The sequence below is a fragment of the Zosterops lateralis genome (assembly GCF_965231275.1).
Source record: "Zosterops lateralis genome assembly, chromosome: Z".
Taxonomy (NCBI): domain Eukaryota; kingdom Metazoa; phylum Chordata; class Aves; order Passeriformes; family Zosteropidae; genus Zosterops; species Zosterops lateralis.
The window spans coordinates 46,172,147-46,192,357 of record NC_139800.1 but is presented as its reverse complement, the minus strand read 5'-3'; the positions used below and the strand labels follow the sequence as shown (position 1 = coordinate 46,192,357).

The 20,211-nt window shown below is 42.4% G+C and overlaps 1 protein-coding gene across 1 annotated transcript in view; it reads right to left on the bottom strand.

The window, feature by feature from the left end:
• TRABD2A (TraB domain containing 2A) overlaps positions 1-20,211 on the bottom strand; it is a gene marked incomplete at its 3' end in the record, with an annotated part of 77,560 nt that overhangs the window by 16,284 nt on the left and 41,065 nt on the right. Inside the window, exons 3-4 of the mRNA XM_083884324.1 lie at positions 10,702-10,848; positions 8,359-8,533 (exon numbers count right to left, since the gene is read on the bottom strand). Of these exons, the coding sequence (XP_083740450.1) occupies positions 8,359-8,533; positions 10,702-10,848 (322 nt within the window). The remainder of the gene's footprint in view (positions 1-8,358; positions 8,534-10,701; positions 10,849-20,211) is intronic.

Below are 20,211 nucleotides of genomic sequence, written 5' to 3'. Positions count from 1 at the left end.
CACACCCTCCTGTATTTTTCAGACTGCAGACCTCTGAAAAAATCCTTCCTGTGATTACCTACAAGATGAAATATTAATGAAATATTACTCCATGAACTTTGAACCCAAGGTTTTATCCTACTACACCATGATCATTTATCCATGAAAACATGATTTCCTGGAAATCTTTTACTAGTACAGAATCTTAGTGGATCATACCTCACTACTCTTGAACCAAACAGGAAAAATCTGATTGGCACAACAGTGGAACAGTGGTGTTCTCTATGCCCAAGAAAATACTTTCCCCAGACATGAAAAGGCTTAAACAAAGCGCCTCAGGAGGGAAAAACATAACCTTCCATTTCTTCGAAAGTGATGTGGTATGCTAATCATCTCACCTATGTAACTTCTCAAAGTAGTAGATGTTGTGCAAGTAGCCATGCACAATGTAGGAAAAATGGTCTAATACCATGGAAAAGAAACATGGAGTTACAATCTGCATGAGCCAAAATGAAGGCATTTTTCTTGTGAAAGAGAAGATACTTATCTACCTGTTTCTGTCAAAAATTAGACCTCCTAAATGTAAGACATGAGTATTTTTTATCCCAGGGATTCCCATTTTTACCCCTGGGCAAAGTCCTGACAATCTCCAAAAAACTGAAGCTATAAAAAGCTTTCTCACTGATTATAAGACCAAATTTATGACTAAATCAACACAAAAGAAAAGTTTACATGCCCATATTGCTTGTTTTGTTAAAAAAAAAAAAAAAAAAAAAAAAAAAAAAAAAAAAAAGAAACAGCTTACATTCAGGCAGCCTTAGCTACTGGGTATCCATTTACTGAGAGTTTTCCACTGAAAAAGCCTTAGGTTATGAGAGAAGAAGACCTGTATGGAGGCAACTATGGTAGCAGCCAGCACTATGTTACCAGTAAGGGAAGGAATTACCAGACTTATATCTCTGAGCGACAGTACTCAGAGCCACCTCTGCCACTGGACCTGCTCCCATTACACACCACTCCTTCCTTTCCAGCAAAAAAAGTTACTAAGGATTTGAAATTCCCCTAGCTCAAAACACACATTACATGATGAAAGTTTTCCTACTTAGCTTCCCAGTAAAGCCAGTAATGGGTAAATCCAGCACTGATAAGAAAACTGTCACCACCTGAGGAGAAACAGCACAATTTTTTGGCTTGGCTGATTTTGACAGCCGCACTAATATAATAGAACAGAGGTTACTGCCTCTAATGGAGAAATGCAAAGCTTTCTTCATCTCAGTGTCAGAGATGTCAGGAATAGTGCCCTTCATGTGAACCCTGGGGCACTGGATGTGAGTCCTGCCTCCACACAACATTATCTTTCCCCCTCAGGGGTTGTTGTTCTAATAAACCCTGTCATTAGCATTCTGAAGACTCAAAGAGGCTACTAAGGAAAACAGTCTCAAAGCTGCTGGGTTGTATCTGGCATTCTCAGATTACAGAGGTACAGGCACACCTTCAGGCACTCAGCCTTTTCCACCCACCCAAGGAAGTTAAAATGCTGCTGCATTCCAGAGACAGAAGCATGCAGGCAATCAGCAAGCTCTTTGAGCCTAGAGAGAAGTGAGGTGGCTCCACAAGACTCATTTAATCTGTTTTTTAAATCTATTCAACCACTGTTGTCTTCCTGTCCCTCCCCCCAGCTTTTTTTTTTTTTTAATCTCTTCCAGGACCCACAAATATTCACCTTCTTTTCATGAACTTACTCATTAAACATTTCAAACCTTTTACTTAAGGCATAGGTAAATCTACATTCCCAGTGCAGCCTACATCTCGAATTCCCAATGTACTGATGGCAGCTTCAAATTTTCCATGGTGGATTCCGAATTCCTACCAAATTTCAAAGTGGTATTTCATTTCCCTGAGCAACTTTCTTATTCCCATGAAAAGTTTTTGTTTGGTTTTGTTTTATGGGTATAAACACCCATACGAGCTGGACAGAGAATGCACTGGTCTTAGCACTCTTGACTGCTTTTTACATCCACTGCTGTCAGGGCCTTTCTCCCATCTTTTCTTACCCAGAGACAATAAATCTTACTCCTCTTGCATAATTTCACATCCAAAGTTTCCAGATTCCAGAAAATGTAAAGAAGTAAGACTGAACAGCTCTACATGGAAATAGTACCACCTAATGCACCACTCAGATTCAGCACAATTTCACTTTCTCCTGGAATTTTTATTTTGTTGGTTTGTTTTTGTTGTTGGTTTGGGTTTTTTGTTTTGTTTTGTGTGGTTTCTTTTTTTTTTTTTTTCTGTTTTGGGGGGTTGTTGTTGTTGTTGTTTGTTTGGGGGGCTTTTTTTGGGTTTTTTTTGTTTGGTTGTTTGGTTTTGCTTTTTATGACATAAGGATTGATGGAAAAGGATTTAGACAAGCCTTTGCATCCAATGCATGTGGCACCTAAGGCTGACACAAAACTGACCTCTCACATCACAAGGATGGTCTCAAAACCTAGAAAAGCTGAAGGAAGCCATTTGGTAGACTACAGCAGACTAGGGTAACCATTGGTGGTAACACATTCTGTCTGGGAAAAAAAAAAAGTCAGTCCCTGGAGGTTTGGCTCCATACAGTCTGACTAATGCCAAATAAACACATATGTTATTTCCTTTAGTAATTAGAAGAAATGGTTGCTGAAGAAGTTCTCACCAACATCCTTTTTTCCTTTGTGTTAACGGTGGTTTACCAACATCCACCATACTTTAAAGCCTCAGAATGATGTTTTTTTTTCAGGAGCAACAAGGAAAAATAACTCTAAGAGAAAAAGGAATTTCCAGTGTTCTCTAGATTAAGAGGAGCTTCTGAGGTTGTCAAATCAGTCAGGCTTTCTCACTGAAATCAGTAAATTCTTCCATAGGGATATAAGGAATCTTAGATCCCTCTGTACTTCTTATTCATGAACTGACACTTTGGAGTTTCTTAACTGTTCAAAGAGGCAGGAGAAACTAGAGGGAATTTAAACTTGGCTCCTAGAAACCTGCCTTCACCAGAAGTCTTGTCTGCCAAAATAAAGTCAAGATCTCAAGCCACTAAGTATGATTTCTCCTACATAAGAAAAACCCCAACAGCTTTTTTTTCCCTCTCTTATACTTCAGCCCCTTCAGCAGAAATGGTAAGTAAGCTAAAAGAATAAAATGGAATAAAATTACCATGCTGAAGAAAAAACTCATCTAGAGTTGAATCTTGTTAGAAACATCAACAGGAACATGGAATGCCTCTACTGGAACATCAGCAGTAAAATGTAGACTAGATAAATATAATCTAAGCACTGAAGAGGACAGAAGATTTGATGACAAAGAATGTGGAAAAGGCCAAGTACTAAATGTCTTTGCTACTTTATTTAGTGGACAAACCAACCTTCAGGAATCTCAGGTTCTTATGACTAGGGGGAAAGCCCAGGGCAAAGAAGGTTCACTATGGGGGGAGAAGGATCAGGTTAAGGAACATTCAAATAGATTAGACATGTTCAAGTCGCTACAGGATACATCCAGAGAAACTGTGTGAGCTTGCTTAATGACACTGGAGGCCACCCTCAATTACCTTCAAAAGATCATGGCAAGTGAGGAAGGTCCCTGAGGACTGAAAGGAGGCAAGTATAACCCTTGTCTTCAAGAAGGGCACGGAGAAGGATCTGGGGATATATAAACTGCTCAGCCACACTTCTGTTCCTGGAGGAGGTGGTGGGGCAAATTAGCCTGCGGACTACTTCCAAATGTGTCAGGGATAAGCAAATGGTTGGGCATGGTCAGTATGGATTTATGATGAGGGGAAACTTGGATTAGTTCATGAAGTTCAGCAAATCAAAGGTGCAGCAAATCTGCACCTGGGCAGGAATAGCTCCAGGCACCACGACTCCAACTGCTGAAGCACCAACTGGCTGAAGACTAGTTTGGCAGAAAAATATGTGCTGTCTTGGTGGTCATCAAGTAGGCCTTAAGCCAGCAATGTGTCCTCGTGGCAAAGGCAGCTAGTGGCCTCCTGGGCTCTGTGAGGAGAAGTGCTGCCAGCAGAGTGAGGGAGGTGATCCTGCCCTGCTCCTCAGCCCTTGTAACATATATCAGGGTCCATCCAGTGTGTAGCTCTGGGCTTCCCAGGTCAAAAGAGACAAGGGCATACCAGAGAGAGTGCTGCAAATGGCCACAAAGATGATGAAACAATTAAAACATGTGTCATACTAGGAGAGGCAGAGACTATTCCACCTGGACAAGAGAAGGCTTGGGGGCCATAACTTATGCACAAATACCTGATAGGAGGTTGCAAAATAGACAGAGCAGAACTTTTCCCAGCAGTGATGTACCATGGAACAAGAGGCAACGGACAAAAACTGATATACAGGAAGTCCCACTTAAACATAAGAAAAACCATCTTTCATGATTAAACACTAGAAGAGATTACCCAGAGCAATTCTGGAGTCTTCATCCTTGCCCATACTCCACTCCTAGGAAAACTGCTCTCTCTACACGATCCTGCTCTGAGCAGAGGGATGAATCAGAGAATTTCCAGAGCTCTCTGCCAGTACCAACTATCCCTTGACTCTGGGAAGGTTTGGCCAACATGCAGCACCCTCGTAAAACCTGGACAAGTGGTAATCCACAGTACAGCAGGACAATGCAGTTCTCACTACATCAGTGTTCCCTTCCTAGACAAACCAGAAACTTACGGCATTACCTGGCTGGCTGGCTGCAGAATCATGTGCCATCACTTACACTGGCTTAGCATCCATATCCTGAATGTGCCATTCAAAATTCAGAGAAATAAAAATGCATATGGAAGGAAGACTGCTGGTGAAAGATTATAGCTGGCTTTGCTTCACCAGTTCCACAGCTGGCATCAGGGACTAGGCTTGTAACCCTGGTGCCGCCATACATAAAGGCCTGTTCACAATTAAGATAAATCTTCACTGAACATACTGGAATGCTGCTGGCATTGCCAACTCTCTCTTTCCATGCTTTCCTCTAATTCCCTCAAAGAGACTTATTTTGGCTTGAAACTTTCCTTGTTTGCACTCTGGCCATAAGCAAAGTGTTTTGGATCTTTTCAGCAAAATCTGTTATTTTTCAGTTTTCCACTTTGGTGCAAATTACTTCCAAACAAAAACAATTCCAGAATTGAGCTCTGACTGTGAAACATTTTTGAGTATAGGGAGAGTACGCTTGATTGATTTTTTAAAAAAGGCATAAAATGTCCTGAATTTAATGATCAAATTGATTATGGCCGGAATTTCCACACGTCATTCCATGTAAGAAGTCAACATCTATAGCCATGCAGCTATATCACGACCTGAAAAAAGAGGAGACTTCTTTTGCACAATGTATTACATATCTCTAAATCCCATCAATCCAGTTAGACTATAAAATAAATCAGTATTTTCTCATTTTCCTCCATTTGAAATAAAAATACTAAGAGTAGTTTAAATAATAAGAGAAGTTATATATAATCCCACAGTCATCCACAAACCATAATCTTGTTTGCATATAATTGACAATAAAAGTGGTTTTTTAAATGGTGTTTCATTAATGGAAAATTCAAACTTTTCTGACAAAAAGCTGGTTTTAAAAATAAATACAGGTGGAAAAAATCTGGAAAGAAAACAATTGAAAGTCTTCTCTCTCCTTCTAACTGGGAGACCCTTAAATATCCTACTACCATTTTAATAGAACCTTATCCTGCAGTTTATAAACTACTGCTAGGAGATACTTTCTTCACTGGTGGTCAGAAGAGGGCAAACCACCACACAGCTTTATGATTTATTTCTATTCTTATAGCTTTTTCTTTTTCTTCTCTTTTCCTACTACTCTTTCTAACCTGCCTTGTATGAGCACTTTCCTGGAACCTTTTCACTGTAATTAACAGCAGTACAATTCCAAGCAATGCTTAAAATTGATCACAAGATATTTGTTCATCTTCACTGCTTGCTGGCATAAAAAATAACCCTTCCACATAATTTTCTATCACATACAGCAATCTGCATAAGCAAAAGGCTGAATTAGCTTGCTGAGAAACAATGAAAGACTGCATTCATAATTTTGCAATATGCACTCAGGAAACCTCAGAATTCTGTAAAATTGATCTATTTTCTGCAATATATCCTGTGATGTTACTTCTCATTTCGATGCTTAATAAGAAACAATAGATGCTTAATAAGAAACAAATGAAACAAGCAAAACAAATAAGCAAACCAACAAAAACCCACCAAAAAACCTCATGCAGTCAAACAAGGGCGTAATCAAGAATTGTGCTGCTAAACATGGGAGGCTGGCACTATCCTTTGAACAGAACTATTTGGAAGAGCAGATGAGAACAGAGGACAGACTGGTATCAAAGCCAGAGAATAATTAGGGACAATTTCAAAATCAGTCCAAGTCCCCAGAAAAGACAGGGAAGCTGTCTGAGTTCATAAGTATGAGAAAAGCATGAGAAGAGCACACTGGGAGCTTAGAGATCAAGCCATGTACACATAAGCCAAAGATCAAGGGTGTTTATTTATGCACAAGGCTCCCAGGACTGCTGCAGTATAGAAATGTTGGCAAACAGAACACAGAACAGAAGGAACTAGGAAAATTAAAGGAAAAAAGAAAAGCAAGATTCCAGGAAGCCTGGGAAAGGATTTTAGTACTGTCATGAAAGCTGAGAACAAGAAAACTGAAAAATTAAGAAGTACAGGGATCTATCCTGCTCCTGCAGTGCTTCTGGACTCTGAGGCAGTGCTGTGCACACCAATGACAATGAAGACAGTCTGGGGCAGAAGGGCAGGAATAGAAAGAAATTGATGGGAGGGGAAACAAATGACACAAAACCATCTAAAGATGTGATTTGCAGCTACTGGGATTCAGAGCATGTGCAAGGAGAGGAAGAAGCTCTCTCCTCTCAAAGGATCTTGCCCTTGGGAGATATCAGAGCAGCACATATGTCTGCTTACACAGGCTGCTCATCACTCCAGCTGTGATGCAGTAACCTAAGCCCAAATATCTGCCTTCTGACAGAAGAGTAGCTACATGCAACTTGGACCTGGGGCTGACTCATGCTTTCATCAGAAACATCAGTGCAGCAGGTTCAAATGTGCTCAGAACTCCAGCAGTGGAGTGCAGCAATGCCCTGGTCTTAGCCTACAGAAAGACATGACCAGAATCTACACAACCAGGGCCTGCTTCACCATTCTTTGTGACAGGGAGTTGCACAGAGCAGTGATAACTGCAGGAAGACAGCAGGTTACAATCTTCACACACATCTGAATAAACATGGTCAGCCACCTTTCCTGACATACCAGCTCACACACTGGGCCCCTTGTTATGCTAAGTTTGTAACCACAACTTGCTGCTACAAATACAGAAATTCTCACAGACTCTGAATACAAATGCTTTTAGTGTTTAAGTAAATATTTTCCTTGCCTTGTCTAGATCTCTCATCCTCACTAAAGCAGTATGCACTGAGACTGAAAACCACACATGGATACTGACTGACACCAGTCTCAGTTTTCCCCCTTTCTCAAAGGCCATATGGCTCATGGAGGAGGGGATGTGATACTTCTCTGGAAATTAGCACCTGTCTTTTCTAACTGATCCTAACTTCTTCCTTTCCCTGGTGCTAGAATAAAAGATGGGAATCATGACAAAACAATTGTGTTCATATCCTCCATCCAGCCCTAGACTGAAGTGTAGATGCTTATTGAGTTTTATGTGCTGCTGGATGTGCCTGTAAGAGTCTTGCTGACTGCTAAGAGGCAGAAAATGGAATAGGTTTTCCCCAACTGAGCACATTGCACTGCTCCAAAGTAGCAGCAGTCACAACTTCCTTGTGGAAGCAGTGAAAGAGGTGAGGAGCTGCAGGAGGAAGAGACAGGCAAAATTGTGACTTGCCTCTTCCCTTGCATTTATTGAGCCCCTTAGAATCACACGATTTGGCATATACTTTTGAACATGTGCTTGAAAGGTGAATTCAAGCACCAGTGCAGCCTCAGATGTGCTGTGCCTCTCATCTCAGCTCCCTATTCCTCCTTTCTTCTTGCATTGGTTGCCCAGACAATAAACACGTGTGCATGTCTATGACCTGTTCCTCTGGTGCATGCATTGTAGTTGACTCAGTATCTTCGCCTCTGCATACAACAAATGTCTGTAATTAACAGATACTGCAGTAAGTATATGCACTGTGAGCTTTTTGCACACTGAAGGAAAAGTCTCCTACACTGAGAAGGTTTTCCTACTAGGGTACAACTATCAGGGAAAAGCTAAGTTCTGTGTCCACCATGGTAAAAATACTGACCCCTCTTTAAACTGAGGCAAGCATTTGCAAAATGCCTCTAAAGGACACAGGAAGCATGAGTTCAGTTGAATGGCACCACAGTCACATACCAGCTCCAAATGCAAAGAAGAAACTCTTGTCTGGGTGCTCTTCCAGCAAGTTCTTCACCCTCCTGCCCATTCGCTCATTTCGTTTGTAGATGAGCTCCTGTCGGAAGTAGCTGTCTATTTCTTGAGCAGTAATGCGTTCATGGGCTGGAAGTGTAGCATTAATGAAATTTGGGACCTAAGGTAGAAAAAAAATAAATCTTCATGAAAGGGGAATTTTATTTCACAGCCAGCCATCATGCACAGGCATTTCTGCTCCACACAGTATAGCAACTGCCTCATCCCTCAAGGCATAGCCAGTAGGGTAAAACCCAAAGCTAAAAACATACACAGCAAACTTCTAATGATGCATGGTGCTTCATTTCTCTCCATGTATCATTTCAGCCAGATGGACTTTTTTTTGATTCAAAGTCAAGAAATACTTCCATTTTGCAACATTGAAGATCCTAAATCCTAACTGCTCAGCTGAAGAAAGTGTTTTCCCCTGTCTCTAGCTACATACCTCTTTCTTAAACTGCCAGAGGTATGACATAACTATAATGATAATTACACTCTTCTAAGAAAATTTGACTAGTATCAGAGCCCTGAGGCTACCAAAGAATAACTGTGCAATTTGAAGTAGTTAAAAAAAAAATAAATCCCTAAACTTTAAAAGGGCCAGATTTTGTCAGGAAAGAACACGTTCCCACCTCCAGTTGCCCTGTCCTGACAGTATCTTTTAAAATGCTGGCTTCCTCCCCTGGGGCTCCCAACGACAGCTGTGGCTGCACACTACTCTGCACTCTACTCTTGCCAGTGAAGAGAAAACGTAGGCCTGCAATTGTTGCAGAAATCCTGGCTTCTTGACAAGTAGCTTTAGGCACTCAGTTATGGAGTAGGTTAACTAAAGGGCCTGCAAGCAGTAATTTCTGGAGAGCAGAGGCACTAATAAGGCACTCTCCCTTGCAAGGCTGCAGCAGATGAAGAGACTTTGGAGCCACTCAGAGACTATTATGGAATGTTTCCAAAGAGTAGTTAGCCCGCAGGTCGTCATCTACTGGGCAAGCATGGAGTCAAATACAACTTACTGAGAAGTTCTGCTTAAAACATAAACTGACAATATTGCAAACTATCAATTCAGCTCTGCTGCCAAGGAGAGTGTCCTGAGCTGAAGCCCCTCACATTAAGTAAAGGACAGTTGTTCCCTTGGCAACATGCATGTCTCAGAAAGAGCTGGTCTCTCAAAGGACCATGGGGCAATGTCTGCAGTCTGTAACATCTCCACAGGATAGTGATGCAGCATCTGCATTCTCTCAAAATGCTGGTTTCTTCTGAGAAATCCTTTGAAACCTATGCATGGAAGGCAAGGTGTAAAAGCCAGGCAGTGTTAATGACCAGGATGCCTGCACCTGCACAGGAGGAGGGTGGGTGTGTGGGACAGAAGGCAGCAAGCACACACGCAAAGCTTGACACCAGAGAAGCAAGGGTTGACTCTGCATCTCCACAGCACTGCACTGTATGTATCAAAAGGTCACAGCAAAATGGCTATTCAGCACAGAAAGCTCAGGAATCAACACCAGCCTTTTCAGCATTCCAAGGATAGAGCCTCTGTGTCCACTAACTTGCACAAATTGCCAGGCAATACCTCACAGACAAGAACAGAGAGGCCTGACATCTCAGCCTGAGGTTAGTTAATCTAACAGCCCAAACAGGCCAAATTGGTCCCTTCTGGGTATTTTCCAATGGTTTAAAGATCAGTATTGCATTCCATTGTACTGTTTAGGAAACTACCTCCATAAACCCAAGTCTGTGACATCTCAGAAGGCCTCTTTTCCTTCACATTCAGTCTAAATCTATCTTTTCTTTGTTTCATCCCATTTCTCTTCTTTGGGCCTTGTCCACAGCACACAATCATATTGATAGGGACATCAAAAAGCTTGTAACTCTCCCAGCCTTACACAAGTGTCCAAGTCAGGAGTGCATTTCTCTGTTCCTATTCGCACAAGAGAGCCTGCTATTGCTCTCTGTTGGGGTTAAGTTTGCTCCTACCTAAGCTAGCTTAATTCTACAGGATCCTTAAGAAAGTAAATTATTAACTCATAGAGCTTTGATGCTAAAACAAACACAACACTCATCCAAAAGGGAAAGCCAGGTGCATCTTCACAGCTTGTGTGCAAGAAAGGAGTTGAAGTGCTGCAGACTTCTGGAACAGAAGGCTCAGGAAAGCAGATGTGCCAGGGAGCCAGCAACATGCCCCTGGCCCTCACCCAGAAAAGGCCTGCCTGAGGAGAGATGAGTACACGTGTTACAGGGGTTAGCACTACAGGGAGATGTGTGTAGTACAAGGGCTGCAGTGGCAAGACTCACTTGAGAAGTGTCATGGTTGAAGATGATGGAGCTGAGGTCCCCACAGTTGTAATGCTTGATAAGGTCTTCTGTCGTATAGGGGATCTGGAAACTGCCTGCTCGGAGGCTCTCCTGCTGCAAGAGAGTCTGATTCAAAGCAAAGACCACCTGAGGGAGGAGGAGAAGGGAGGAAAAGACAGAGTTCCTGGTAAGTTCTCTTTTCATCCCATGAGAAGGTCACAGACACACAGCCACCTGCAGAAGGCTCTCTGAAGCTGCTCCTGCTCTGAGCCTGCCAGTCTAGACATCACCAACCCATGTCTCCTACAGCTCCACAGGTGCTCACACCTTGGATCCTGGCTGCTCAGAGAGAATGGACTCACCACATTTAACTATCTTAATAGGGTTTTGCCTGTGACTTGATTAATATAGATGATACAAAGGGGCAGGCTGAAGCAGGGGCAATCTTGCCCCCTTAGATGACAGTTTGCCCGACCACCACAGACAGAGCCCTAGGGCCTGACAGGCTCCTATCCCTGTAGCTCCTCAGCTATCTACCTAAATTAAGCATGGCTTCTCCTTGTTTGCTCTTCCTTCCTCATCTGCAAGAAGAGTCACAGGCTGTTGCTTCCTGCTTTGTGTCTCCTCTCAGACACTGCACATGTTTCAGGCAGGAATGGCTCTCTGGAGCAGGCCAGGGAAGAGTGGTGGCTGTTGGGGGATGTGGGAAGCTGCTCTCCCTGCAGCTGCTCAGCAGTCAGCCTCTGCAGGCAGTGTGCAGCTAGCATTCCTTCCTCCTCAGCCTTCCCCTTTGCCTCAAGGAAAACTCTCCGGCTGCCACAGCTCCTACCCCCAGGGACCTTTCTGTTGCCCATAAAGAGAGAAGATCCAGATGTGGCTGCCTCCCTACCACCAGCACAGCAGGGCTCTCCCAAGGCAGTGGGTCTGAGGGCCTGACCCAGATGCTAGCTGTGATTGAACCGCCTTGTGCCTCAGGCAGTGCACAGCCCATGAAGGTAACACCTATTTGAAAGGGACATGAGAGCACTTTGGATCAACAGGTTTCTCTGAAGCCAAACAGATGCAGAATCTCTGTACCTCTGGTTAGATGCTCCAGCCACTGCAGACAGTGGCCACCAAGCCCCAGAAAGGCAGAAGTCAAGGAAAGACTCGGGATGGAAACTTCCCAGGCTGAACATAGGATGCCTGTGGGCACCTTTAGTGAGGCATGGAGTTGTACAGTCCCCTGTGCAGGGACAAGTCCTCTGCAAGCACCTGGCAAGTAAAACACTACTATCTCTTCTGAACACATCTCTTCATGCTTACAGTCATGCTATCACTGGTTTTTACACCAAAACTGGACAACTGTAACAAGCTTTCCAACTACCTACTTTTTTATTACTTTTATTTTTAAAGGAAGTAAGCTCAGATATACTCCTTTGAATTTTTTCAAAAATTACTCAAGTGAGTGTTATTTTCTAAGCTCCAGTTACTCTCTGTGTAATTAACTCCTCCTGGACATTTGCCTCAAACACCATCAAAGGCACTCTAGAACTGAAAGTATTTGCCAACACTATGAAACTCACACATGAGTAAGCATACTCAATGTGCTGAGAGTCTGCAAACGAAATTTTGGGATTATTGAGCAGATGTGGAAACAAACAGGTGCAACTTCCCTCCCCCAGCACAACCATCTGTCTTCCACAGAAAGGTATGAATTCCACCAGACCTGAAATCATCCTGTCCCCACTATAGCTAGATGGATCTCTTTGGATCCAAATCACTGTGTATGTAACCCAGTATGAAAGCACATAATATAGCATTAATTCTAGGAGGGTGAATAGCAACATTCAGTCACATCTCATGTTCATAAGTTCACTCTGTTAGTACAAACTGCACTCAATTAAAATAACTCCATGCAGACACTCAGGGAAGTTACATCAAACTAAGCAGTGGCTATCTTGAAAAGGACCTCTGTTAGATTTTATAGTAAATGGAACAAAACTAAATTGAAACAACTTTACGTCTAAACAAAGGTTTGCATGCAAGCTGGGGGTTTTATCATACTCCAAACTCATAATTTTTCATTTGTTTGGCTTCAAAGAACTCCTAGTTGATGCTAATGATCAGGCAACATTCACTGAGAGACAAGCCAAATCCATGCTGAAAATACAGGATTTCTACAGCCATGACTGCTAGGTCATGCCAGGAAAATCTCATATGTACAATCAGCCAGTCCAGCTGAAAGAACTTCCATGGGAATGGCCTCTTTTTAAGCTATTGGACACCATCTGTTTGACTATTTATCATTAAATCAGTATGTCCTTTTCCAGAGTTTGAAACAATGACCAGACAGTCCCTGTCCAGAGAGCAGTCAGGAAGTGTAACAGCCTCCTCAGATGGTCAGGTAAAGCTCTGCCTCAATGTAGACTAAGCACATCAAAGAGGCTTTGCAATCTTCACCATTTGATTTTCACCCAAACACAAACCAGCAGAGAGTAACTGGCTTCTGGGGAGAAAACATCAGCCTGCTGGGTGAGATGTGAGAGAAAAAAGCAAATCTTCCTCTCTCTGCTGTACCTCCGCAGCCTGTACTCCTCCTGTCAGTTGCTCTTCATGCAAGAGGTCCTCAGGTCCATACAGATCTCTTCCCTCCTCCTTTGCAATGTGCTTCAGGTGGAAGAGATTCAGTCTTGCCTCCAAAAGACTGGGCCTGGAATGCAGCAGCCAGGCCAAGCCACACAGTCATCTTCCTTCCTGTGAGTACACAGTGAACTGCAAAGAGCTATATAAATCTGCCTCAAAAGGACAGCATAAATTTCAATAATGACCAACAGTTATGGAGGATCACTGCATACATTTCACAGGAATAGAGGCAACTCACCCCCTCTTCCTCCATATCTCTAATCTTACTACTGGCACAACAAAAAACTGCCCCAGCTTTGGCAGCTCTATGGCCTTTGCTAAGAGTACACCTTTCTGGCTGGAGGTGTGAGAGGTGATACTGGACGTGAAGAAATTTCAGGATGGCAGCAGCTGAAGGGATTGCCTGCCCAAATGGGAAAGCACAAAAGACCCTTTACAATGACATTGTTCATGTTTCATCTTAAAGAACAAAGCATCCCAGCTCACTGCTCAAGACTCCTACACCCTATCCTAACCACAACTGCCTGGGGACAGAGCATCCAGCAGCCTGCTTTGGACTCCATGGCCATATTGGTGGTTTTTGTAGCAATGTATCAGCTGTTTTTCTTTGTCACAGAGGACTATAGACTGTTCCCTGACAACTCAGACTTCCCCACAAGCAATGTCTTTCCCCACTCAGACCTAGACCTGCATCCCACCACTGTACAGAGGTCATGAGGGAGAAGTTACACAAAAACCACCTGAAGTCCCCCACCTAGAGAGTGGGCCTCCATCTTGGTGATGTGAGGAACAGAGGTGGTCTCTGCTCCTTTGAGGACAACAGCAGCAGCTGAAGTCCTTCTGCATCAGAAGCAAGAAGAGTCAAGATACAACAAAGAGGCAGAAATCAAGAAAGCATCAATGTCCTTGAAAATCAGCCCTCCCTAATGAGTTACAGTAACTCATGCATCAGGCTTTGCACAGCTGGAGTACAGGAAATTCTATTGTCAAAAACACTCTCCACATCAGCTGGTCTGAACAGCATGATGGCATCTGCTGCAGGGGTAATGATGGCACATCTACTGATGAACTACACAGGATTACAATTTTCATCAGTATGACTGTACAGCCTCTCAAAGCAATGTGACAGTTCCTCTCAATTCCTCTATCACTCCTACCTTCTTGGGGAAATTTAAATTCCTCAGCAGAAAGAGAAGGGGATGTGGGGGTAAAGGGGCAGGAACCTTTTGTGATATCCGATGTTGCTTAAAGCTCTGCCCTGATGAGAAGGTTATCTTCAGTAAATAGTAATGGATAAACATTGTCAGGGTCTCAAGAAAAGAGAAGATTACTGAACCTGCTGTTCTTAAAGGATTTAATTTACTGAGATGGGTCTTGTTCAGAAGTTGATAACTCATTATCTGTCATTACCTCTCAAAGAAAACATCAGGAAAGGTGCAAAGTGATGCTTAAAGAAGACCCCAGCCATCAAACTCTGCAAATTTGATCTCAGTCTTGTTTACCAGATGTGAAAAGCTGAAGAAAGTCAACAGAGCATGAGAAGCGGGGACCAGATCAGCAGCTGGTCTGAAACTGCTGTATTTGCTAGGCACAAATATTGCTTCCCTTCTGAAATCCCCATTTGATGCTGCAGTCCTTTCATTCCCAGTAATTCTAAGCAGTTAAGAAAACAGCAAATATGGAAAGGTTAAAAAGAAATTTTCAATTTTGCTTAGAAATCAAACCCAAGAATTTGTGTAGATCTGAGCTTCTCCAGCAGGTGGTACAGAAAGCATGTATCTGTCTTGCAGGTATCTCCTGCATTACACTATTTTACTTTTTCCAAGATCTTTTCTGTTGGAATCCACAGAAATCACTCTACATTCATCCTCCTTGCAAAACTATTCTTCCTTATTTCACATACCCCCTCCTGCAACCCTATCCTACTTTGCTCCATTAAATGTATTCATACTAGCATCAAAGCATCTTCTGAAAAGATGTATTTGGAGAACAAAAGTAACAAGTTTATTAGAAAGGGATTTTTTATCTCCCACCTCCCATTTTCACTGTGATCTCTGTTTTCCCCCAACCCTCTCCCTTTTTGTACTGTGGAAAAAATCGATTAAGCTCTCTAGTATACATATTGCTGCAAACCTCATTCTCCTTCTGGAGATTTCTTCAGCTGTCAGGAGACACTTGTCCCCTTTGCTAGCATTGTTGGAGTGGCCTGCTAGGCTAAGGGGGTGGGGAAAAGGGAGTTAGAGCCTGGCAGATGCCTTTTTTGTCAAAGACAAAAGACCCCCTGCCATCCTCTCCACTTTTCAGTACTTTCATCTACATTGGATCAAAGTGCTATTCTGCATATGAAAGGAATCTAGCATTATTCGTCTCAAATTAGCCTATCGCCATCCCACTAGCCTCCAAGTCTTCCCAACAAAAGCACTCACATCTGTTCCATCATTTGCCTCATCTTCGGGTTTGTTTTTTTTTTTTTTTTTTCTTTATGCTCTCAGTTTTTGAGGGCCATTCAGCCCCTTGAATTATAGTCTGGGGAGCATCTTCCTTGCTCTGGGATCGCTCAGCCGGACAATTTGCTTTTAATTGTCTTAAGGAATCATGGGCTGCTTTTGGGTCCTTCCCAGAGACTAACTGCATCCATTACAGCTTCCATTCAGCCTCTTCGGCCAATTCTTTCCCTTTTTCTCATCCTTCTCAAAAGCACGTTTCTCTTCTTGCTCTTCACCTGGAGTAGACCATTGCCTCTCTGGGCCAATGAACACTATTGCTCCAAATCAAAGCGGGCCTTAAATCAAAAGCATCATGACTATCAAAGTCAATAATCCTCCTTTGTCATGGTAATGATCCAGGAGGCCAAGAGTTGAGAAGAAAGCAGGATTTCTTGCTCCAGTGTGATGCAGCTCCTTAGAAGTCTGGTGAGCCTTCAACAGAAAGTTGGGACTGGCAATGCCAGAGCCTGGAAGCCTGAACCTATCTACCATGAGGAGCTCCTGCACACACAGGTGGGAGAAGTCTGATTTTGGCATGGGCTGAAAATGGCAAAAGGAGGTTTAACCCACCATCTGCAGCCTTCAGGGCAGTCTAAGTTACTTTCAGAAGTGTTCTTTTAGTAATGAAGAGAGAAAAACGAGGCAAATTCTCAAACCTGGACCACTTCTGTGAGAAAGACTGGATTGAAGCCACTAGCAAGGGCAGGTTATATGAGGGACCCGCCCGGCAGACAAGAGAGGAACAGTAGGAGTCAATGAAACAAAAGGAAATGGAAACTTCTTTAGGTTACTTACGAGTTACACATTTCCCATGGGCTTCGTATTATTTGTATTTGTTTTTTTCTCAAAGCCACCATTTGCAAGCAGAGGCAGTGCCTTTTCTGTAGCAGCATCATCCAAGTCACTTAGATGACATCCAGTTTGCCTCAAGTCGGACAAAAAGATACTGACCGAGGTAAAGGCAGTGAAGAATCTGATCTCTGTCTCTGCCGACAACAAACTCACACTAACACATCTTACGCCAAATTCTTGCAGTGTGTCTTATCAGGACCAAGCAGAAGACACTGAAAGTTTTCAGTTGTTATCTGGAATTTAAATGGGAATGCACAAACCAATTCTTCCAACTAGGAGCTATAAAAAAAGGGCTTTAGAAGCAATTAAGGAATTTTTCATTCTCTTCTTATTGCAGAAGGATTGTTGATAATGTTGAATCAAAGGAACATTACTTGTGGGATTCCTATAAGTATGAACAAACCAAGACTAACAGGTTAATAGAGTAAACAACTTAACCTTGCAAGGGCAGGAATAAGTCCAAATAGTTATCATATGTCTTCTGCTAACCATGCAACAAGATCCTTGGATTTTCTTGAAGTTTTGCCGGCTAGGGAAGCATGTTCTGTATAAAACATTCAGCACTGACAAAACATTTTTCCACTCAATAGAACAATTAGGCCAGGACTTTGGCTGCTGTTCCAAACAACAATTTTGAACCAGTGTTTATGTTGTAGGCAACTAGAATCATCTTTAAGAGAAGGTTCTGGCTTCCCAAAGCACCACAGCAGAGCATCAGATGACCTTTCCATGAGTACGGGGTGAAAGGGAGAGTTTACATTATATTTCTATGTTGTTATATAATGTTAAACTTGCAACGAAAACAAGAACTGCTGGAATGGTCCCTAGCTGGTTTCAAGAAGATCAAAGGTTGGAAGCTCTCAATGCAAAAGCTTTCCAAGAGGAATAGCTGACAAAATTTTCAAATAGTGAGACACAGGCCTAAATCTGTGTTCTTCACAGTACCTGTGAGCTCAGCTACACAGAAAAAATAGCATGTCCCAAGGCAGGATGGGGTGGCTTACTTCACAGGCCACCAGCTGTGAAGTAAGAACTTCCTGAGATGATACTCTTGAAATGAGTCAGCTGGATCCACTGCCAGATGGCATCTCCATTCACCTTTCTGGCTGTCCATATTAAGACATCACGACTTGCCCCAATTCAGCCAATACACCAAGCTGCCTTTGTGAAAAAAATCTAAAATATTTTGATTTTCAGACCCAGGAAAATCCATCTGCTGCCAAAGCAATCAGGAAATTGCGGAGTGTTTGGCACTTCCGAGCAAAAGGCTAGAAATTATCTGGGTGGTTTTGTTATGTTTTTCTCTTTGTTTTGTTCCTGAAAAGGATTGTTGCATGCCAACAAGGACTCCTCGGGAATTTTAAGTGGCTGTCTAAATTCAACTAATTTGTAAGACATCTCTTATAAGGTAAACTGCTGCTGGCAAAATATGGAAGATTTTAACCTGTGGACTTCTGAGCCAGTTTAAATGTGTCCTAAGCCAAAAGAAAAGATTCTTTTTTTCCTCTGCTAGCCCTGAGACTTGTCCACTGTATTACATGCCTTTATTATTCAAATTCTCCTGCTGCCTACATTTAAAAATAAAAGCGTTATATCATCAAAATGTAACTGCAGTCCATCAAGATATGAAGGTGGAAGGATGCTAGCTCAAATTGGATAGCAGAAGCTTTATTAAAAGTCTCCTCCATCACTACCACTCGGAATTAACAATAAAAAAAAGGTATTGGAAGATTTTGTGGGACAAAAAAGCCATGAGCATATCACTGAACTCAAAACTTTTAGACCAACTGAACAGAAATTTCTTAATAGTTTCTGTGAACAAGGTAGACAACTGCTCCAACAGCTACCTCTCTCTTCTTTTGCACTTTTGAGCCCTAGATAGTCAAATCATTTTTTTAAAGGCCAAGACAGGTCACCTTCCCCACAGCAGTTCCAGCACATGGTCACACACACTTTCTGTCAGAGTAAGTGTCCTGGATAAACATTTGCCCAAAGATCCTTGAGAAAAGCAGAGCTATCTGCCAAGAGCTCAGAATTTTTGCAAAGTCATTGTGATTATGTAAGTCTGACTGTCAAGATTAAAATGGACCAAGATAAGCAGACAGGCTCTGGGGTGTGAACAGAAACAAGAACAAAGGATGTCAGGATTTATCTTATGGGAATGTTACACTTTGGCCTCAAAGTGAATTACTGAGTAGTTTTCTGGGGTTAGGCAGGGCAATGCTTTTTAGAAATTATGTGAAAAAGCCACAGTGCAACTGGTATCAACTAAACCAGCAACTCTCTGTATGGAAAAATGCAAGAATATATTGACTTCTGGCCTGTAGCATTCAGCAACAAAGCAAAAAGCTCTGGTGCAGAAGATTGTAAAGGTATAATGGGACGTGAATCATCTTCCTCCCAACCCAATTTTGAAAATAACAAACAATATTGTACAACAGCAGTTGCTTAGTGAGTAGCTCCCAAAACTGTGACAAAAACAAAACAACAGGCAGGTATTCAGGGAAAAATAATTCAAGCGGCTGAAATATTCTCCTTGACCAAGCTAGGTAAATTCTGACAAGCTTGTACTTACAGACTAATGGGATCTTTCCCAGGCATCACCAAGTGGCTCAATTCCATTTTTTGAACAACAAACCCTTAAGAAGGTCTGTACAGCATAGGCATGAGACGTTTACTACAAAAAGTCTACTCTTAAAACTTACATTTGAATGAGAATACAACACACCCAAAGTCCTGGGTTAAATTTCACTATTGTTATCCCACCCCAAAGAACTGGTGAAATATGCCTCCGTCCTCCATCATTACATTGTTAGAAGTGTGCACCTTCTCAGTGTCAGCCACAGCTATTGGAGATCCTTATGCTTCTGTCCCTTCTGTCAAAATCTGAGATGCAGGTCTACAACTCTTGTGTTGTGACACTGGATTAAGCAGAAAAGAGTTCAGAGATTACTTCACTCTGGATTGGGACACAGAATAAGTAACATAAAGCATATATTCAGCCCTGCAATATTCTACATATCCCAGGCCAGGGTTTTAAAAAATATTCATATGCATGAAAGGATTAAAACACTCCTCCCAAACTCATATGCAAGGAAAATAAAGCTGGAATTGAAAAACTTGTGTCAAAATCAGAAAAAAGAAAGAAAAAAACAGAAAAAAGAAACTCTCATAAACACAAGAAATTCTTCATTTGATCATCTTAGAAAAAATACCGCCCTCTTGGTATTTTTGACTCACCTGTAAACTTTCTAACTAAAAACAGTTTCTGACACAAAGTTGCCTCTGAAAAATAGGACATGTGGTATCTGAGAGCCAGCAAGGCATCATTCCCAGGGAGGAAATCTTTCACCAGAGTCATTAACAGTGAGGGCCCCTATGGACTAGGTTGTGTGAGGGCTCACAGGCAGCCCGAGCCAGCCCTTCTCCAGCACCACACACACCAACATGCCACAACATACACCAGTGTGCCACAACACACACTGCACCCTAATGCTGCCATGCTCTTACACTGCATTCTGTCAGGAGTGTGCTTACAAAGTCGTGC